This window comes from Haliotis rufescens, unplaced genomic scaffold (assembly GCF_023055435.1).
Source record: "Haliotis rufescens isolate VD_foot unplaced genomic scaffold, xgHalRufe1.0.p SCAF_6, whole genome shotgun sequence".
Lineage (NCBI taxonomy): Eukaryota > Metazoa > Mollusca > Gastropoda > Lepetellida > Haliotidae > Haliotis > Haliotis rufescens.
In genome coordinates, this window is record NW_025964334.1 from 33909663 (window position 1) to 33932521 (window position 22859).

General features: G+C 41.9%; 1 protein-coding gene across 2 annotated transcripts in view; it reads right to left on the reverse strand.

The window, feature by feature from the left end:
- Positions 1–7181: 7181 nt before the first annotated feature.
- Positions 7182–22859, reverse strand: part of LOC124116033 (TBC1 domain family member 9-like) — a 57509-nt gene continuing 41831 nt past the window's right edge. For both annotated transcript variants that reach the window (XM_046477243.2, XM_046477242.2), the window contains exons 22-31: positions 21331–21391; positions 17787–17963; positions 16773–16883; positions 16392–16490; positions 14958–15149; positions 14365–14539; positions 13198–13284; positions 12448–12642; positions 11794–11891; positions 7182–11300 (exon numbers count right to left, since the gene is read on the reverse strand). In XM_046477243.2, the coding sequence (XP_046333199.2) occupies positions 10452–11300; positions 11794–11891; positions 12448–12642; positions 13198–13284; positions 14365–14539; positions 14958–15149; positions 16392–16490; positions 16773–16883; positions 17787–17963; positions 21331–21391 (2044 nt within the window). In that variant the 3' untranslated portion in view covers positions 7182–10451. The remainder of the gene's footprint in view (positions 11301–11793; positions 11892–12447; positions 12643–13197; positions 13285–14364; positions 14540–14957; positions 15150–16391; positions 16491–16772; positions 16884–17786; positions 17964–21330; positions 21392–22859) is intronic.

Here is a 22859-nt window from a genome sequence, read left to right on the forward strand (position 1 = left end):
TCAATAGGCAGGCGCGTTTGAAGTGTTTTCTCAATTTTGCACATACTACGATTTTTATTGCCTATGAGAGCATTTTCACTGTGGTGACACGAACTCCCTCCGAGGATGGCTCAACAGCTCTGAGTAAGAGTATTACATCTTCCCGAACCAAGGGAGGTAACAAACTTTAAATAGCTAGTTTCCAGTTAACTCCCTTGCCTCGGGAAGATGAGTGAGTCAGTTGGGTTTAACGCAGCTATTAACAGTATTCCCGTTTATCACTGCGTGTCAGCTAAACGTGGGAGGAGAGCCCGAAGTGATGCAGGTCTCAGACGTGTACCACTTCGGTGAAACCCACGAGCACGGGTATGGTGCTGAAAAACCTAGAAACATAATCGGGGTGAACTGGGATTCGAACCCATAATCATAGGTTTCTGGCGTGCCCAAGGGATGCTAATCTGCACAGCGAATCACCGCATCTTTGACGACAAAGAAGCAGCTATAGAAGATAGAAGGTATGTAAAGTTCCAAAGCCTTAACTGGATCAAACAACATATTTATGTTATTACACATACCATATACCTGCTGCATATCAAATTTCATAATGCTTCCTGCAGAAATGGATGAACAATGGACCAAAATACCATTTTCAATGAATAAAACTAGCTAGGAATTATGTGAGCAAAGTTCAGAGAAACTATAGATGGGGTCATCCTTGCAATGTTTCAGTTCACAGGCTTTCCAGTTTCCGGTTTAACGTCCGTCCAAGATTATTGCACTTATAGAGCGACCTGCATGCACGTGTGTGTGTGGCTGCTTGTACTAGTCCGGCCTGATGCCGAATTTTAGTGCTAGTCCACTGTGATGCCATGCCGCAGTTTAACATGAATACCCCACTCAGACACAGTATACTGACTCCGAGCCTATCAGCCCTTGTTTTAGCCCCTTAATGCGAAGTGCCAGACAGGGTAACAACAAGTACATCTTTAAACGTCTTTTGGTATGACACGGCCTGGAATCGAACCCCGGACCTTCTGCTGTCCCGGCAGACGCTCTACCACTAGACCACGGATGCGCCCCAGTATAGAGTAAACTACACAAAAGTTCACATTGAACAGCACATAGTGTCAAGAATATATCTGTTCCTTACTGGTTAAAACAAATTACAGACCCAACATGTTTGTGTATATCACATTTTATTTGCCTCTTTCCCCTTGATGAAGTATAACTTGGTGGAAATATTCTTCTCAATCTACAAGACATATTTATGCAAGGGTACATTTAACAACACTTTTGTTGAGCCAAACAACACTGAATGTTATGTTCACCCATGTGCCACTTTCAGTCACAATCACATGGCATAATCTCTCAATATGGGGTGGAATATATGGACATAAGATATTTTCTCTGAAAGGAACAGTTGAAGAAATGTTTGTCTTTTCACAACAGATTGTATTAGGGACATTCAACATATCCAGAAACAAATATTTCTTTGGTAAGTTTGAGACAAAAACAATGTTTCAAGTGAAAAACATATTTTAAAAAAACACAAAAACCTCAGCCTGTCACTCACCCCCCTATAACCTGCATTCACTATATTTCCGGAATGATTTATTTCATATTTAGTTGACTGGCTGCCATATCATGTTCCCATCTTAACAGATGTGTCATGTTGGTGCAATCTTATGTAATCCTAAGAGGATACCTCTCTGCATGAAGATCAGGGCCCACTTGCACAAAGCGGTCTTAGCGCTAAGATGATCGTAACTCCCATACTTTAACATAGGCTTACAATAGTTGTAGTGCTAAGATCACTTTGTGCAAGTGGACCCAGGTGAACTTGCTGGTCGGGTAGCCTAGTGGTTAATGCTTTTGCTTGCACGCCGAAAACCCGGGTTCAATTCCCGACATGGGTACAATGTGTGAAGCCCATTTCGGGTGTCCCCCGCGGTGATATTGCTGGAATATTGCTAAAAGCAGTGTAAAACCATATTCACTCACTCACTCTTACCAGCAAAGCAGCATAGAGGCTTCAACATTCTGTACAACCGAGCGAAGCCTTAACACCAGCATGTCTGATTTCTATGTCATAAAAAAGACAGTTCTTAATGTAAATAATATAGGGTGTGCCATCATTTTGTGGATATTTTGTGCACCCTGCACCCTGTACCATGGCATCTACACCCCAACAAGGAATAATTGTATTCTATGTGTGTTTTTGTGATCAAGGTTGTACAGCAATAAGTGAGGTGAGGTGAGGTGATATTGGGTTTAATGTTGCGTCCAAGATTATTGCACTTATATAGCGATGTGCATGCACGTGTGTGTGTGTGTGTGTGTGTGTGTGTGTGTGTGTGTGGCTGCTTGTACTGGTCCGGACTGATGCCGATTTATAGTGCTAGCTCACTGAGATACCATGCCACAGTTTAACATAAATACCCCACTCAGACACAGTATACTGACTCCGAGCCGACCAGCCCTTGTTTTAGCCCCTTTATGCCGAGTGCCAGACAGGGTAACAACAAGTACCATCTTTTAACATCTTTTGGTATGAGCGGCCGGGGATCAAACCCTGGACCTTCTGCTCTCCGGGCGGACACTCTACCACTAGACCACGGAAGCGGTCTTGTACAGCAATAACTTGACATCTAAGCTGAAGAACCAACACATCCTTCATTTAAACTGGACAGTCAAAGTTTGATCAGACTTCGTCTGTCAATTGCTTGTCAGGTCTTCACACAGAGAGGTATTGTTTGGGAGATAAAGATTTGATTTTAATGGAGTAAATGTTATGCCATGCTATGTAAGAAATCTCCAATCCTCTGTACCCAAGATCTCACCGCAGGAATTATGCTAAAGTAACCATGATAACACTGGAAAATCATTGAAAGACCAGACCAAAATGTCAATCTTTGCCAAAATGACAGAGACTGGAGACAAATAATTCATTTTTTGTCAAGGCAAAGTATTTTATCTTTATTTTTTGTAATTAAAGTTAGAGTGGTCTGTAAAGCACAACATAAACTGAACTAGCCTAACTAAGATTAAAAAAATAACAAGAAGAACCTAATGAAAATTATTTTGGTAAAGCTTCAAAGTCTAATGATGGAATAAAAAAAATGTATCATGTTTGACTGTTGATTACTTGAACATCTGAAACAGCATATAATGATTATTACAAACAAGATGAATATAATATACCAATTTTAAATGGAAACAAATCCAGTGTTCATAACCCATGGAAACAACAGTGTTATTGTCATCTCACTTACACAAATAGTGACAAACTGTTGATGAGATATGTGACACTATGTGAGACAGGACACACATCGTGACTTCGATCGACTGCATGATTTGACCCACTTCCCGAGGTAAGACATGTTATATTACAATATAGATCTTGATTATCAATAAGATCCTTTTGACTCGGCGCAGCCATTTTATTTGAAGCCAATGCAAGCGATGTGAGAATCTGATTGGTCAATGGAAAGGACATAGAAGGGACATAACTCGTTATGGCCACTGGTGGCACTACAATCACACTGAAGAAATTCGTCAAGGGTGGAAACTGGACTTTTGTAGTCAGTTAACACCCTTGCCTCGGGGAGATGGACTACTAAATAAAATAATAAAACATTAGGTAACTCTTTGTCAATCACATTCAACATTTCATTTTTTGTATTTTATCCTTTGGACCATGTTCTCTTGAGATCACTTTAAACAACATGTTTCTAGTCTTTAAATATTTTCGACCACTGTGTTAACTTTTTCGATCTGGAAACAAAGTAGTTAAACAAAATTAGACGTTTAACAGGGCTTAAGTACTAAAATGGTAAGAGAGCTAATGGAGAAACAAGGAAATAAATAAACAAATAAACAACCAAGACAAGCACCATGGCAGACAAATAATATGAACATACAGAGTTGAAGATATGAACTGACACTGTCACATTTTGAAATATTTACAAAACAAAGTCACTCAACCATCTTTAATAACCAACACCACTGAACTACGTCAGGAGTGTACATGCACTACATTCCTCGATCACCCATCAATACATATTGACCCTAAGCCGTGTTATTTTCAGCCACAATATTAAGGAACAGTCCAGCGAGAGGGAAATCAGATGTTGCTCACACGAATGAGGTCTTATTCATCTCATAAACTGCAATATTTCTCATATTTTTGTGGCTATCTACTATCAATTTCATCTACCTCGGACGTCTATAAATTTCATGCAAGCCATTGACCCGGCGTCTATTAAACGCTGGTGTGAATTAGATGCCAAGCATCTATTCTGTTTAATGGTGGCACAGTGGCAACTCACTACCTTACACAAATTCTAGTCATACAAAGTGAGTAAGTATAGTTTTAGCCACTTTTAGCAATATTCCAGCAATATCATGGCAGGGGACACAAGAAATGGTCTTCACACATTGTACCCATGTCAAAGGTCTGCGGAGTGACGAGGGAACGCTTTAACCACTAGGCTACCTCACAAACCCAGTCACACAAAGGGTAGGCCGACATTTGCAGGAAACTGCCATCATAAATCACCAACATATGAGACTTGGTGTCTATGAGAGGCTGGGCTGCTAATTTGGGGACAGCGTATGACCCGGCATAAAGCAGAGGTGTGTATTGGAGCCCCAAAGCTTAAAAGAGGAAATACAGTATACATATTGCTTCAAAAAAATATCAGGCAAAGGTAAAGTTTGCATTAACCCATGGAATAGGGCCCCATTTCCTTGCTGGACACTAAAATAACCCCTAGCCACTATAACACTGTGAATTGAGTGTGTGTATTTGTGGATGATCGAGAAATGAAGTGTGTACCGTATTCGACGTAATAAGCGCCCACGGCGATATTTGCTGATATATTGGCTGGTGAACAATCCTAATTAGCACCCCTTCCGATTGATCAATGTACACAAGACTTATTTATTTGCGTATAATACACACTCATGTGTTATATGCACCCTTAATTATGGGCAATTAAATTCTGGGAAAATATATCTGTCGTACATAAACATTTCAGTCTGTCACCATAAACCACGAAATTTATCTTTCAACTCTGTTTTTTTTCCACCCAAATAATAATAGCCCCCTAATAAGGGCCCCCAATTTCTAATTTTGAGAGTGCCCTGGGCACTTATTACGTCGAACACGGTATATATATCTATACACACCTGTGCAGTACTGACGATGAACTAACATATATTAACTAACATGTATTAACTAACATATATTAACTAACATATATACAGACATTCCAAAATCAATTCACACTAAATTTTGTCTCTGCTTGTTAAAAATGAAATCCTTATATTATTAAGTCTTTGAAAGGCATTTAGAAGTGATACACATAAGGAAGAGAATTTATTGATGTCAACTTCTTTATTATGAGGAACACAATGTTTCGGAGTACATGCTTATTCCTTCTCCAGATACAGATATTTTCATTGACCATAAGATCTATATAGGTAATACTGTGAAAGCTTGTTAATCTGGGCACTCCTGATTCTAACTGTCCAGGCATTTAATTCTTTATTATTTGGCTTACAAACATTTTGGCCTGAAGGTGGTTGAAAGAATAAATAATATTTTTCCGCTTCCAGATTAATAATGCTGCTAATGCTTGAAAAACAAACTCATTTTAACATAAGATACAGAAATATAATTGATTATAATGTGTTTAGATTTTAGATTTTTTTAATATGTATTATTCCCCACTTTTTTTAACATCGGTGACAAAATCTCATGGTTTTTTTTTCATTTCACCTACCCCGGTAATTGAAAGCAGAGTCACCACCCCTCCCCACATAAACAAAAACAATTGTCAAAGGACATTTAATTTTTTTAATTCTGTTAATCTCATCAACCAATAAAAATATATAAGGCCCAAGTAGAGATATGTCAGTTTATATTTAAACTGAGCTTCTCTCCAAGTGTCCACATTAACAAGGGTGCAGGCTGACAAGAGTTTCATTACATACCATGACACGACAAACCACTACACATTAACTGCACATTTTAACATATAGGAACCCAAATTATAACATATATGTGGTACATTCCCATGTCGTCCATACAGCTTTTGGTATAAGTGAGATTAACACACTATATAGAGAGAAAATACAACAGTACTATCTCTTGGAGGCAGTTGTGTTTAATGTGGAAATAGTATTGAAGAATCCTTTACATACTAAACAAAAAAAGAAAGGGATCATGAATATTTTCGGTATATTTTTGGGGAAATTGAGTGCTCAGCTATCCCCAGAAACATTCATGATTCCTAACGTTTTTTATTCAGTACACTTAACCTTTGATAGGGATATTGCTAATATTCAACCCATCCTCATTTCTCCAGTGTATAATATTTTTCCTGTTATGAAACATTCCCTGGGCCTATTCACCACCATACCTCTTTCTGGAGTCCTGAAAACAAAAACTGATTAAATTACACCAATCATTCATGACTGAAACGAACGCCAAAACCAACAGAACTCAGACAAAACCACATCAAAACTCGATTCAACTGCTGTGTGCTCTAAAATGCAACCAGAATGTCTTGTAGCATCTTTTCCAGTTAAAAGTTACAAGTCTTCTGATTCAATGAAATATACTACGAAAAAGAAGTTAATGACCACCCAAATCTTTCGTATCACAAAAGTTGGCATGACAGATTAACCACAGTACTATCAAAGAATTGGGTGGTCCTTAACTTTTTTTTAGCAGCATACATTGTGAATGTAGCCTGCATCTATGATTTTGATTGTTTCAATTCAAGGAGAAAATTCTGTGCGAAGTTGGTGATAACAGACATGGAGCTGGTTATGTCACTTCCAGAACTAAGGTATGGCATACTTCCAGAACTAAGGTATGGCGTCACTTGCAGAACTATGGTATTGCGTCACTTCCAGAACTACTAACGTATGGCATGCTTCCAGAACTAAGGTATGGTGTCACTTCCAGAACTAAGGTATGGCATACTTCCAGAACTAAAGTATGGCATACTTCCAGAACTATGTTATGGCATACTTCCAGAACTAAGCTTTGTTGTTTGTATGTTTGTTGCCACACTCAGCAGTATTCCAGCTATATGACTACTGTCTGTAAAAAATTGAGTCTGGACGAGAAAATCCAGTGACTGACATCATAAGCATCGATCCACGAAATTTTTCGATACGATGATATGCATCAACCAAGTCAGCGAGCCTGACCACCCGATCTCGTTAGTTGCCACTTATGACAAGAATAGTCACCTTTTACAGCAAGCACGGGTTGCTGACGAACTATTCTACCCCGGATCTTCATGGGTCCCAGAACTAAGGTATGGCATCACTTCCAGATCTAAGGTATGGCGTCACTTCCAGAACTAAGGTATGGTGGTGAATTGTTCCTGGTCATATCACAGCAAATAACATGCACACCACACACCAAACTGAGTACATCCAGTGTGGGTGGCACTGGTCCCGACAGGCATCACTAGCTCAGTATTCCTATCTTAAGTTGACTAGCATAAAACAAATGGTATGAGATAAATCGAAATAATATGAATCATATTTAAAAGGATCATACAAGCAACACATAACACATAATATAAATATCATCAAATAATGTAATGGAAGCACTATACGGATAGGTATGATCCATTCAAATCAAATGTAATGAATTTTGTCATTTATTATTCTAATTGATATGAAGTAATATTAACACTAAGATTTAACCATCATGGTTAATAAAAATCTAACAGTTAGTTTTATTGCACTTTCCCAGGGATATGTGCCAAAACTTACACAAGAAGTGTCCAGAAGATAGATTTTTGTAAGATGCCATGACTCAATGCCAAAAAATGTGAAGAAACTTTTTTATGTTCTGGATTTGTGATACATTCTATTAAGAGATTGCATCATGACACTGCATCCTGACACATTGTATCAAGACACTGCATCATGACGTATTGTATCATGACACATTGTATCAAGACATTGCATCATGACACATTGAATCAAGACACTGTATCACGACACACTGTATCAAGACACTGCATCATGACACTGTAAAATCAAACATTTTTTGCTTTTATATCAACTGTCAGCATTTAATATCAATAAGGGAAAATGGACCATCAACCATAAAGAAAACCCTTACAGAAATATCACACACACACCAATAATTATGTCTATTTCTCTGTATTCTCGCAAAATAATCATTTGACAAGGCATAAACTGGCTGTTACCATGGCAGCTGGGCACTATCTCATGAAATCCTATAGTGTACTGACATTTACACATGCAGACAAGTCATGGAAGCACTAGCATGCAGTCATTTGGCATAGCAAAATATAGTAACATTATCTGAAGCAAAAATAATATTCAATCTTCATATCTCAACAAGCTCTGACACACATCAACCTTGTGTTGTCATAATAGTGTTTTAACAACAAATTGTATACCTTCGGGAAATCAGTTCTCAGTTCTCACTACCACTACACAAAGATCTGAGGACATCCCAATACAGGTCAGGTCAGAACGACCTTTTGTGTACTTTGACCGACCAATGAAATCACCAACAAGAAATTGTCATTCACCAATCAGAAAGAAGCTTTCTCAAGCTTTTCGACACTCGTGTTAACTTGCGACTTCCATTCCAGACTATGCTTTGAAAAATATTGATTCAAAACTTGAAAACTAACAGATGGCCAAGATTGTATAGCAGCACTTCCCAGAGGTCATGGAAAGTCTTTTATTTCAATGTTTATCCAATTGAAGTAAGACAAAGACAAAGATTTCTACAGAATCAGTCGTACAGCACGTAACTGTCGTTCGGAACGCCCCGTGTTGTCCTTTTCCAGGTTGTTTAATTTGAAAACACTACTAGTGCATATTTGTGATCCTGTCCCCTTAATGACTTCACTTTTGATTTACATCTTTACAAGAGATGTTAATTTTCACAATCAAAGGGTAAGTGATACATTCAAGCTTGAATTAATATGCATGAATAACCCATAGAACCACAGAATTAATGTAAAGTAATAGTCAACAAAGTATAAAAAGACGAGTGCCCGACACTGTGGTCACATTCACACATTACCTATCTTGAAACCATGAACCAATGTAACAACAAACACCTTCATCAAAATAGTTTCATATACAAATTTGCAAGTCTCATTCAAATCAGATCTTTTAACATGCTTAGACATCAAGACAAACCTCGTTAGGAAGTCGTATCACGTGAACTCTTCAACCAGCCAATCAACATGGAGGTTTCTAAATTCTTGGTATGAGAGAGCAAAGCATATATATATGGAGAAGACTGCTGCATCCAGGAATAAAATTTAAACAGGCAGTTCCAAATGGAGAAAACGAAAGGCCAAATTATATTGTGGATAGTTTTCACCCTGTTGTTTTAATCACATCTTTCACAAGGACTTCATCTAGCTATGGTTTCATTTCTCCCAAACCAACCTTAGCACTTCTTTCCATAAGCATGGCCCACGTCTGCCAGATGGCCAATGAAGTGGAATCATGTTAGTCTATGTATAACGGCTCTAACCCCAACACATCATATATTTTGATTGGGCTTTGTTCAGGGTTCACCTCACAAGACCTCCCAGGGAGTTAGTGTCAGATCTTGACATAGGGAACTGTCAAAGCTGAAGAAAAGATCCGATTTTTAAGACTGCAAATATTCTGCAATAACACTGTATATCTACAGTATATACAACAAAGAACATGTCTAAACGAAGCAAATACAAGCACTAACAGATGTCATCAATAAAAAGTCCTTTCACCTAAACATTTTTTGGGTAATACATAAATAAATATCAATAAAACATCTTATGACCTAACAACATTTTTGAGATAATTAAACAACTTCAAAATTTGTTGTCCTTGATATTACAACATACAAATCTCAGGGTTGAAGTATTTCTTGAAGTAATTTCATTAGCATAGGCTGTCTTGCTGTGCATTCAATTTGTAGAAATGGATAGATGGATATTTTAACTTGATTATTTTTCTGAGAGAGTCTGGTTTTACACAACTTTTAGCAATATTCCAGCAATATCACGACAGGGGACACCAGAAATGAGCTTCACACATTGTACCCATGTGGGGAATCAAACCCGGTCTATAGTGCGATGAGCAACCACTTTAACCACTAGGCTTCCCCACTGTTCCAAGAAATATATTAAATGAAAGCCACTGCATTATCTGCTTTGAAAATAACTATCTCAACTAGTATTTTTTTCAGCTTCCATTGTAACTTTTCACAAGATCCTAAGGCAGTTACATAACGGGGTCCATATGTTGCAAATGCCCCAAGACTAGCCTTAACCCTATGTATCAAATATCATAATGCATTATGACAATACATATTTTTTGCATTTCATCAAAGTTTTCTACATCTGAGCTAATAAATTTGAAAATACACTCTAGAAGACACAAAGCTATTATGATCACAGATATTAAGAGCTTGACGGAGCTGATGCCTGACTAAATGTACTCGTCTGTGTTAGTAATCTTCTGTTTCTCATTTTTGAGACTGAATCGCATACATTGTATTGCTTTTCAAAATACTTCACTAGTACTGGTTCAGTTAGCATGGATGCAAGAAATTGTTCAAAGGAGATCGACCATTCTGAGTCTGGTTTGCTGGAGTTTGGGGATGACTCTTCGTACGACTGTTGACCCTCGGAAGCAACGCTGCTACGACTTTCCCGAGAAGCATCAGCACTGTTGCCTGATTTTTGACTTGAGTTGCCATTTTCTTCTTCGGATACATTCTCCTTCAAACTGTCCTCAGTTTTCAGTTCCTTCTGGGAATTATCACCTTTAGACTTGTCAGAATTGTCTCCCTTTGCATGAGAGTTATCCCCCTTAGATTTGTCAGCATTGTCTCCCTTGGCAATACTGTCCTCCCCATCAGTTACATTGCTGTTTGGGTCTTTAATAGCCACAGCATTATCACCTTCTGCTAAAGTTTTATTGGTCAAATTGTCTTTATCTGCAGAAGGATTGGATGAATTCGTTGGTGTATTTAGATGACTTTCGAATGGCGAGCTGCTCTCGAGAGTTCTCTGACTGGGGCTGATGGACATGTCACTCTGACTGTCGATGCTCGAGGACAGAGGCAGGTCAGACTCAGTAAACAGGCTGCTGTCTCCTGATTCACTTTTCCGCATGAATCGTTTCCCAACCTCCCCTATCTGAAGAAGCAACGTGCCGATGGTGGCAATTGCATGGTAGAGCTGCTGTTCTTCTTCGTGTTCATTGAACATGTCATACAGGGTCTTCCACATCTGAATGAATTGGTACTGAAATTGAAAAACAGGGAACTTGAGTATTCACTTGTTTCTGAATTCCAAAAGAGACACTGCTTGAACAGTTGGATCTAGTTTGAGCCTACTCACATTACTGTCACCAGATTTACGACCTTGTATGAGCCAGAACAATTAATTTTTTTGTGTCAGCCATAAAAAATAGGTAATTTGAAATACCGGTAATTGTGTTTGGTAACCTTTTATCTCATTTTGACATTCAACCTTATCTGTTTACTCAAAGACATCACCTTAAGCAGTGACAGGAATAACATCCTGATGCTAACAAACATCCCAGGACTCCCCCTGGTGGGTTCCTAGTATTATACATATAAACATAAGATAATAGGCACAATGAAATCACAAACTTAGTCAAATTATTTTCTTTCTTCCCTCCTGCCTTCAGTTATTTGGGGGACCAAAGTCTGTAAGACAAGTAGTTAGGCTGGTCTGGCCTGACCATGGGGATGACCAGAAGGAAACTACTCACCTGGTTCATCCTCGGTATGCTCCTGAAGTCATCCTTGCTGTCGGCACGGATCCTCTTCAACTCAAACCTCTTGAAGCTGGACTTGGAACTGATGCTTCCTGAGGTACAGAATGACTTCATTAGGAACAAATTTAAACAAAATGCTATTCCGAATTTTCCAGGATGCCATCCTTTTATGTAGGTTTTAGTTTCAGACAAGGATTCACACCCACCATCATATAATTCTGGCACACCTAAGGGACGTAACTCTGCACATTTACCACCAGTTAAACCCACGAGTATGGTATGGTGATGACATCTAAGAGTGAGTGAGTGAGTGTGTGAGGTTTTACGCCGCTTTTAGCAATATTCCAGCAATATCACGGCAAGGCACACCACAAATGGGCTTCACACATTGTACCCATGTCAGGAATCGAACCCTGGTCTTCGGCATGACGAGCAAATGCTTTAACCACTAGGCTACCCGACCGCCCCAATGACATCCAAGAAATATCATCAGGGCGAATCTGATATTTGAAGCCATATTCATGGGTGTCTGGCATGCCTAAGGGTTGCAACTCTGTACAGAGAATTACAAAAGTTGAGCCAACTGGGCCATCTTTGCCAATGGCAACAATGATACTATATATGATAAATGCCAAAATATGCCCTCACTTGTAGGCGATTCAATGCTGGAGTTCTCTGTGGGGTCTTGACCAGATTCCTCTCCAACACTCTCCCCTAGGGATGTGTCTCTTTCCACTGACCCCAGGGGCAGGGAACCTGGGGGGCAGGCCTTCTCCCCGGGAGGGGCAGGAATGTCTCTCGGGGCAGTGGCCTTGACAGTAGGGACACTTGGCAATTCTAAGTCTGCAAACACAAAAGACGGCAACATCTACAAAGAAATTCTACTTGTTGAACAGCTACACTGATATATAACTGATGATGGTTTTACCCAAATGGACACCTGGTGTTGTTCTTTCTACATTTGCACTGTTGAACTTAAAATGATAGATGACAAATGTTTAGAAACAAAATTACATTCTCAGTGTTACATGTTTCCCTATTAAGATTTCAAAAGGGGGGAGATAATTCCATCATCTTTATATTAGAGTGAGTGAGTGAGTGAGTATGGTTTTAAAACGCTTTTAGCAATATTCCAGCAATATCACAGCGGGGGACACCAGAAATGGGCTTCACACATTGTACTCATGTCGGGAATCGAACCCAGGTCTTTGGCACGACAAGCAAACGCTTTAACCACTAGGCTACCTGGCCGCCCCCTTTATATTTGAAATGTATAGTAAATTAATATAATTTTGAGTGTTGTTTACTTTTTTGTTTGCCCCACACGCATATTTGAGGACACCGTTTATTTCACCACTACTGTGAAGCCACGCAGCAGATACTGATTCCTTGACTCACCATCAGCAGCATCACACTCCTTCTGCGCGTTGGCTGCATCATCGTCATCGAAGAAGTCTGTCGCCTCCACAGCACTCTCTGTCGAGTCTGAAACATTGTATGGCGTACGTGATATTATCGCCACTTTGGCCCATATTGGTTCATATTAATATGGGAGGAAAGCCCTGACAGACGAACGATCACTTATCAGGGTAATTGGGGTATATTTGTCATCATCGTCGTCGTCGTCGTCGTCGTCATCATACAAGGCACATCTATCGGATGCAACTGAAGATGAAGATGCAGTGCCTCACTCTTCTGGGCCACTGATACCCACATTGAAGTCACTTAACCAATACGCTTTGTGAGGTCAGAGCATTTGGATTTCCTTGCATAGACATTGCAAGACGTTAACACCCAGTCTCATTAAAATCCGATCTTTACTCGGATAGGACACCTCGATCTATGCCAATCCCTCCATTAGAGCTCACATTATCTGAACCCTGAGCAAGCTTTCATTGTTCTGTCAATATGAAGGACGCATTGGTTCTTGACCCAGTCCAATGCCCGCGTTCGAAAACAATTTAGCTTCATCTTTTTGCCAAATAAATGCATTCATTTGATTTAACAAAACAAAACCAACACCAAACCAAAACATGCCTTCAGCGGTACTCCATTGTGGGTTTAGAGGCCATGGCACTCAGAAATGACAGGGATCATATCATATCCACAACAATAGGGCTGGGACATGGGTGCTCGGGTCAGGAGAGTCCTGAGTAGGACCCGGGTACCAACAGGTCTACCAGGACCCATGGTTAGTCATGTGATGTACCTTGAGAACTACAGCAGGTACCCCAGGAGTCGCTTAATAGGGTGTAGGGTACCGGGATAGTAAATTTGGACTCATCCCAGCCCACACAACAGTATAATGTGAAACTTTTATTATTTCGTTTTGGAACTTGCCATTTATATTCATATTTCAAGACACAGAAAACAGATATGCTGCTCTGAATGCAACTCTGAATGCTTCACTTGTATGAAGAATTTAGAACCCTTGATACTGATTCACTGATCATGAAGTCTGCCTATGTCACAAACTATGGGAGGTTTATCAGATCTTCAGGCAGAGAGATATCCTATCAGAATGAAATTTCTGATTTTATTGAGAATGCTGCCCCTCCCTCTAACCTGATTGAGGGGATGTAGGTGTTTCCTCATCCTTCTCATTTGGCAGCAAGCAGGGCGGCTGATGGAGGATGTAGATGAGACGGAGGCGTTGGTTGAAGTCCCCCTTGCACTGCACACCCAGCAGGTGCACAAACTCCTTGAAGTTCACCATGTTGTCCTTGTTGCTGTCCAGGTACTGCAAGAGTGAGTGAGTGAGTGAGTGAGTGAGTGAGTGAGTGAGTGGGTGGGTGGGTGAGTGAGTGAGTGAGTGAGTGAGTGAGTGAGTGAGTGAGTGAGTGAGTGAGTGAGTATGCAAAATCCCAAAATATGCAGCAAATGTCCCAATTTGGAATTATATATCTACAATGTGTAGTGTTATATCTATAACTAATGTTATGGCTTTGTTACGGTGACTTTCATTTCACACATAACAGGAGAAAGAGGCTTTAACACTTAGTTTAACATTATTGCATTTAATGCAGTGTTAATGTTTGATTCAGGATCTGGAATGTTTAACCAAAGTAGACTTGAGTTATTTCATATACTGCCTTGGAGCAAACAAATATTCAGTGCTGAAATCCAGTAAAGTGAACCTCAAATCTGCCACTACCTACCCTGAAAGATCTAAGGGCTGTGACTCCTGCATGTGAGCCTGTTGCCCATGGCGACAGGGACAGGAACATGGTCTTGTACTGGTCAAAGTCCACCTTGTACTGCTCATAGTAGGGTCTGGCAGGGTCATACTTGTCGCTCGTGTCCACCGGCTGTTGACTGGTGCGCCAGTAGCAGGAAGTCAAGTATTCCTCCTGTTGAGACACACATGTTAGTGAGTCCTGGACATCAGTAACGTCACATAGCACTCTCTCGATGTGAACCTTCATGATGTCGCTTTGGAAGGCTATGACGTCAAAATACAAAAAAGTCCTATGTTTCCACGGTAACTGTGCCCGCCTGGTTACTGGTGACTGTACACAACACCCCTCTACACTTATAACAGATGACATCAGATGTTTCCATGGTAACTGAACCCGCCTGGATACTAACACAACACCCCTCTACACTTATAACAGATGACATCAGATGTTTCCATGGTAACTGAACCCGCCTGGTGACTAACACAACACCCCTCTACACTTATAACAGATGACATCAGATGTTTCCATGGTAACTGAGCCCACCTGGTGACTAACACAACACCCCTCTACACTTATAACAGATGACATCAGATGTTTCCATGGTAACTGAGCCCACCTGGTGACTAACACAACACCCCTCTACACTTATAACAGATGACATCAGATGTTTCCATGGTAACTGAGCCCACCTGGTGACTAACACAACACCCCTCTACACTTATAACAGATGACATCAGATGTTTCCATGGTAACTGAACCCGCCTGTTTACTGGTTACTGTACACTTGCCACAAGACAGATAAGGACAATATCTGTACATAGCAGATGGAAATCCATTTCCAAATACAATCACAAACACTCAACTTACATGAAAAAACCTTCAGAAAGCAGATTAATAACTAGTAATTCTATGTAATTATATTGTGAAGATCAACCAATCGTGAGTTAAATACTGGGAAAAAATGTCCTTGTTTTTGTGCACGCCGCAACGCATATGAGCTGATGCTGTTGGATGGAGAATACTATCTTACTCAAGAATATTAGATAGGAGTGTCTGTTGAAAACCTTAAGATTTTATTTGTGTTGACAGTCAAGATGCAGAATTTATGGCTATGACATAAATCTGCTGTGTAATCAAAGAAATTACATTGGTATTGTTGCTTAAGATACGATATTTCTTCAGACACTGTTTCAAGCCATACCAACTATTTTCTCAGAAAGAAGAAAACTAAAATCTGTTTACTTTATTTTTCAAAAAATCTGGCAAATCAAGTGAACAATGTGTTTTCTTCAAAACCTCACCACAAATTAATTTTTGGTAGCATATAATGGAACAACTTCTTTGTTTTGTTTAAATCCTATAGCATCCCACAGCAGTGTGGCATCATATCAACATCCTGAGTATATCACTGACCTTGAAGAGAATGTACAGGTCGGCGAGCTCCTTGCCCTCAAATAGTGTATCCGATGACACACTGCGAACAATGTTCTTCATCACGTTGTCCTCAATTGTCTGAAACAATCAGTGACTATCAGTATGTTATACTTATTGATAAAGTGAGGGCCAAAGAGAGTCTTAGAGGGTGAGCTTTGGGAACGTTATTATCAGCGTGGCTCTATACTGAAACTTTATAAGAACCATCAATGAAATATGTTTGACATGTATCCTATAAACTGCGTGACTTCCAACATGATGCTGTGAACATTATTTTGCTACACTGAAACGGCATGAACATCAACAAGGATGGCAAACAACTTTTGGCCCATGAATAATGATTGGTGGAGCAAGTCCTACCTGTACAACCCTAAGTCGGTACTTGAGACGAAGTTGCTCGATGTCCTGATTGGTGATGATGCCAAACTTCCGGTAACTGCTGTCAATCAAATCTGTCACGTCAACGGACGACTGAAAAACAGAGTGAGTGAGTGAGTGAGTGAGTGAGTGAGTGAGTGAGTTAGTGAGAGTGAGTGAGTGAGTGGGTGTGTATTTGGGTGGATTGGTGTGTAGATGAGTGGTTGTGTGTGAGTGGTTAGAGGGTGTTTATGGGTGAGTGGTTGCATGTGTTGGTGAGTGGTTGCCTGTGTGTGTGTATGGGTGGGTGTAAGGGTGGGTGGTTGCCTGTGAGAGTGTGTGGGTGGTTAGAGGGTGTGTTGGTGGTTAGAGGGTGTGTGTGTGTGTGGGGGGGGGGGGGTGGTTAGAGGGTGTGTGGGTGGTTAGAGGGTGTTTGTGGGTGTGTGGGTGGGTGAGTGGTTGCGTGTGAGGGTGTGTGGGTGGTTAGAGAGGGTGTGTGGGTGGGTGGGTGTTTGCGTTTGTGGGTTGTTAAAGGGTGTTTGTGGGTGTGTGTGGGTGGGGGTGTGGGTGGTTAGAGGGTTTGTGGGTGGTTAGAGGGTGTGTGGGTGGTTAGAGGGTGTTAGAGGGTGTGTGGGTGGTTAGAGGGTGTTAGAGGGTGGTTAGAGAGTGTTAGAGGGTGTGAGGGTGGTTTGAGTGTGTTAGATGGTGTTAGAGGGTGTGGGGGTGTGGGTGGTTAGAGGGTGTGTGGGTTGTTAGAGAGTGTTAGAGGGTGTGTGGGTGGTTAGAGGGTGTTAGAGGGTGTTAGAGGGTGTGAGGGTGGTTAGAGGGTGTGTGGGTGGTTAGAGGGTGTTAGAGGGTGTTAGAGGGTGTATAGGTTGTTAGAGGGTGTGTCGGTGGTAAGAGGGTGTTAGAGGGTGTGTCGGTGGTAAGAGGGTGTTAGAGGGTGTGTCGGTGGTAAGAGGGTGTTAGAGGGTGTGTGGGTGTGTAGTAGCAGCCAGAGAGTGACCCCAGACATACCTGGTCCTGTGAGCGGGACATGTTGGAGGTGTGCTGTACTTGTGGCATGGTGGAGTCCCGGTTGGTCACGTTCTCCAGGTACTGACACAGAACAGTCATGGCCTCCCCATCCTCCGCACACCCCAGCAGCTCCCCACTCTTGTTGTCAAGGATGGTTAAAGCTATTTGAAATATCACCTGCAATAGTAATTCCCAGTCATGGACAGCACAGCAAAAGTCATTTTCTTTCCTATTTCTATCTAATCTAACCCTCTGAAGAACAGCGAATCCAAAACCAAAGGACCAGCCCTTTCATCCAGCATACAACATCATCAGTATGATTTTTTGTTTGTTTGTTGTTTAAATCCGCACTCTGCAATTTTACAGCTATATCACTTCGGTCTGTAAATAATCGAGACTGGACCAGACAATCCAGTGATTGACATCTTGAGCATCAATCCATGCATTAGGGATACGACGACATGCATCAACCGATGAGACACAATTAACCATGTCACCATGTCACTAAGTCTGGTCCATCAGGCTACGATGACACACAATGAACCATGTCACCAAGTCTGATCCATCAGGCTACGATGACACACAATGAACCATGTCACCAAGTCCGGTTCATCAGGCTACGATGACAAACAATGAACCATGTCACCAAGTCACCAAGTCTGGACCATCAGACTACGATGACACACAATGAACCATGTCACCAAGTCACCAAATCTGGACCATCGGACTACGATGACACACAATGAACCATGTCACCATGTCACCAAGTCTGGTTCATCAGACTACGATGACACACAATGAACCATGTCACCAAGTCACCAAATCTGGACCATCAGGCTACGATGACACACAATGAACCATGTCACCAAGTCTGGTTCATCAGACAACGATGACACACAATGAACCATGTCACCAAGTCTGGTTCATCAGGCTACGATGACACACAATGAACCATGTCACCAAGTCACCAAGTCAGGTTCATCAAACTGTGATGATACACAATTAACTATGTCACCAAGTCACCAAGTCTGGTTCATCAGACCATGATGACACACAATGAACCATGTCACCAAGTCTGTTTCATCAGGCTACGATGACAAACAATGAACCATGTCACCAAGTCTGGTTCATCAGGCTTTGATGACAAACAATAAACCATGTCACCAAGTCTGATCCATCAGGCTACGATGACACACAATGAACCATGTCACCAAGTCACCAAGTCTGGTCCATCAGGCTACGATGACACACAATGAGCCATGTCACCAAGTATGGTTCATCAGACTACGATGACACACAATTAACCATGTCACTAAGTCACCAAACCGCCTCCGTGGTCTAGTGGTAGAGCGTCCGCCCGGAGAGCGGAAGGTCCGGGGTTCGATCCCCGGCCGCGTCATACAAAAAGACGTTAAAAGATGGTACTTGTTGTAATCCTGTCTGGCGCTCGGCATTAAGGGGCTAAAACAAGGAATGGTCCGTTCGGAGTCAGTATACTGTGTCTGAGTGGGGTATTCGTGTTAAACTGCAGCATGGTATCTCAGTGGGCTAGCACTATAAATCAGCATCAGTCCGGACTAGTACAAGCAGCCACACAAACACACACACGTACATGCACGTCGCTATATAAGTGCAATAATCTTGGACGCGACGTAAAACCCAATTTCACCTCACCTCACCTCACTATGTCACCAAGTCTGGTTCATCAAACTGTAATGACACACTAACCATGTCACTAAGTCACCAAGTCTGGTCCATCAGGCTACGATGACACACAATAAACCATGTCACCAAGTCTGGTTCATCAGGCTACGATGACAAACAATGAACCATTTCACCAAGTCTGGTTCCTCAGACTGTGATGACACACAATGAACCATGTCACCAAGTCCGGTTCATCAGGCTACAATGACAAACAATGAACCATGTCACCAAGTCTGATCCATCAGGCTACGATGACACACAATGAACCATGTCACCAAGTCTGGTTCATCAGGCTACGATGACAAACAATGAACCATTTCACCAAGTCTGGTTCCTCAGACTGTGATGACACACAATTAACCATGTCACTAAGTCACCAAACCGCCTCCGTGGTCTAGTGGTAGAGCGTCCGCCCGGAGAGCGGAAGGTCCGGGGTTCGATCCCCGGCCGCGTCATACAAAAAGACGTTAAAAGATGGTACTTGTTGTAATCCTGTCTGGCGCTCAGCATTAAGGGGCTAAAACAAGGAATGGTCCGCTCGGAGTCAGTATACTGTGTCTGAGTGGGGTATTCGTGTTAAACTGCAGCATGGTATCTCAGTGGGCTAGCACTATAAATCGGCATCAGTCCGGACTAGTACAAGCAGCCACACAAACACACACACGTACATGCACGTCGCTATATAAGTGCAATAATCTTGGACGCGACGTTAAACCCAATGTCACCTCACCTCACTAAGTCACCAAGTCTGGTTCATCAAACTGTAATGACACACTAACCATGTCACTAAGTCACCAAGTCTGGTCCATCAGGCTACGATGACACACAATAAACCATGTCACCAAGTCTGGTTCATCAGGCTACAATGACAAACAATGAACCATTTCACCAAGTCTGGTTCCTCAGACTGTGATGACACACAATGAACCATGTCACCAAGTCACCAAGTCCGGTTCATCAGGCTACGATGACACACAATGAACCATGTCACCAAGTCTGGTCCATCAGGCTACGATGACACACAATAAACCATGTCACCAAGTCTGGTTCATCAGGCTACAATGACAAACAATGAACCATTTCACCAAGTCTGGTTCCTCAGACTGTGATGACACACAATGAACCATGTCACCAAGTCACCAAGTCCGGTTCATCAGGCTACGATGACACACAATGAACCATGTCACCAAGTCCGGTTCATCAGGCTACAATGACAAACAATGAACCATGTCACCAAGTCTGATCCATCAGGCTACGATGACACACAATGAACCATGTCACCAAGTCTGGTTCATCAGGCTACGATGACAAACAATGAACCATTTCACCAAGTCTGGTTCCTCAGACTGTGATGACACACAATGAACCATGTCACCAAGTCACCAAGTCCGGTTCATCAGGCTACGATGACAAACAATGAACCATGTCACCAAGTCCGGTTCATCAGGCTACAATGACAAACAATGAACCATGTCACCAAGTCTGATCCATCAGGCTACGATGACACACAATGAACCGTGTCACCAAGTCACCAAGTCTGGTTCCTCAGACTGTGATGACACACAATGAACCATGTCACCAAGTCACCAAGTCCGGTTCATCAGGCTATGATGACACACAACTAACCATGTCACCAAGTCTTCTCCATCTGGGTATGATGACACACAATTAACCTTTTCACCAAGTTTTACCACCCCTTGGATGTTAGTTGCAAGCATCAGAGTACTGAGGATCTATTCTAACCTGGATTCTCGCAGTGATTAAAATCTTGCCAAAATTGTCATCTAGTGACTAACTTCAGTCCCAAGTTCTCAACCCTGTATTAAAGCTGCTGTTTTACCTTGGCGCCATCGAAGAAGAAACAGTCCAAGATGTTGACGGCACAGTTGAACGGCATCACACTGCAAAAACAAACATGATCTCATTATACACTCAAGAAATGTATGTAAGGAAGGTTATTTTACAGTTATCAAACACTCTTTCCCCCAAGAGTGAGTGAGTGAGTGAGTGAGTGAGTGAGTGAGTGAGTGTTGTTTGGGTTGTTAGAGTATGCAGTGTGTATTTGGGTTCGTGGGTGTGAGTGTGTGGGTAGGAAGATGAGTGTGTGGGTGCGTGGATAAGTGGTTGCCTGTGTGGGTGTGTGGGGGGGTGAGTGGTTGTGTGGGGGGGTGGTTAGAGGGTGTGGGTGTGGGTGTGGGTGTGGGTGTGGTTGAATGGTTGCGTGTGAGGGTGTCCAGGAATATCTACTGTAAAATGAAAGGGAGAGTGTTTTGCAGATTTTCATATGAGTATGAATACCTTTTTCTTGAAAAGTTGTAGAATTTTCCTATTCGGAATATTCTATAAGTAATACGTTACCACTGTTATACCGAGGCTGTTGTCTCCCACAACTGCTGCTATAGCGAAATCTACCACAGAGATCTCAATTACCTCATGCAGCACGTGCGTAGCCACCTAGCTGCCATGTGACACCCTTCACTCTTGTCTCTTGCGAGAGCAAGTGCTCGGGGGACGGACGGGCGGGCAGCAGCCCAGTGGTAACGTATTACTTATAGAATATTCCGAATAGGAAAATTCTACAAATTACATTAAGTAATACGTTACCACTGTTATACCGAGGCTGACTACCACAGTAGGCGGTGGGGAGCACCTACAACCCGAATCCTGACTGCTAGCGTTCCTTCCGACCAGCGGAAGTAAACACCAAGGCGGAAGCACTCGATGCGCATGCACCTAGCTAGGCGTTACCCTATAGGAATACCAAAGCACTGTCAAGCGCATACCGTAAGGCTCAATCGTCATTGCCAAAACGATTGGTGACTCCAAACGGCCCCACTGGATAGGTATTTCATCGCCGCAGCGGATGAGAACACAGTATCCGTGTGAGCTAAATCTTAGATCAGGTTAAACAGTCGAAAAGAGGGAAATTAATTTCATTCAGACCGTATATCCCAGAGCAAGCCTACTTAAAGTATGCATTAGGCGCGTGACCTAATTCCAGTATTTGTAAGCATGCATCACAAGGTTGGGATACACGACAGACAATTAAAGACATAATTGTCAAAATACAAATAAGGACAAAGCACACAAAAAGCCGCCCTCACCTGTGGTGTGAGTGCGCTGGTTTGCGGGACCCCAACTCCTGTACCCACGGCAGTGGGAACATTTGAGTCGACCCAGATTGACCACCGTGCAAGGTCAGACGCCTGAGGAGTTCGGAATTGCGCTGGGCACACCCCTTAGGTGCCCGCTTGCGCCGCGATCCGCGGGCCAAGACGGTGCACACTCTCCACGACGGCATCAGCGACCTGTTTGAGGTAATGATTGGCAAAAACCGAGTCAGAACGCCAGTAACAACCTCGTAATATT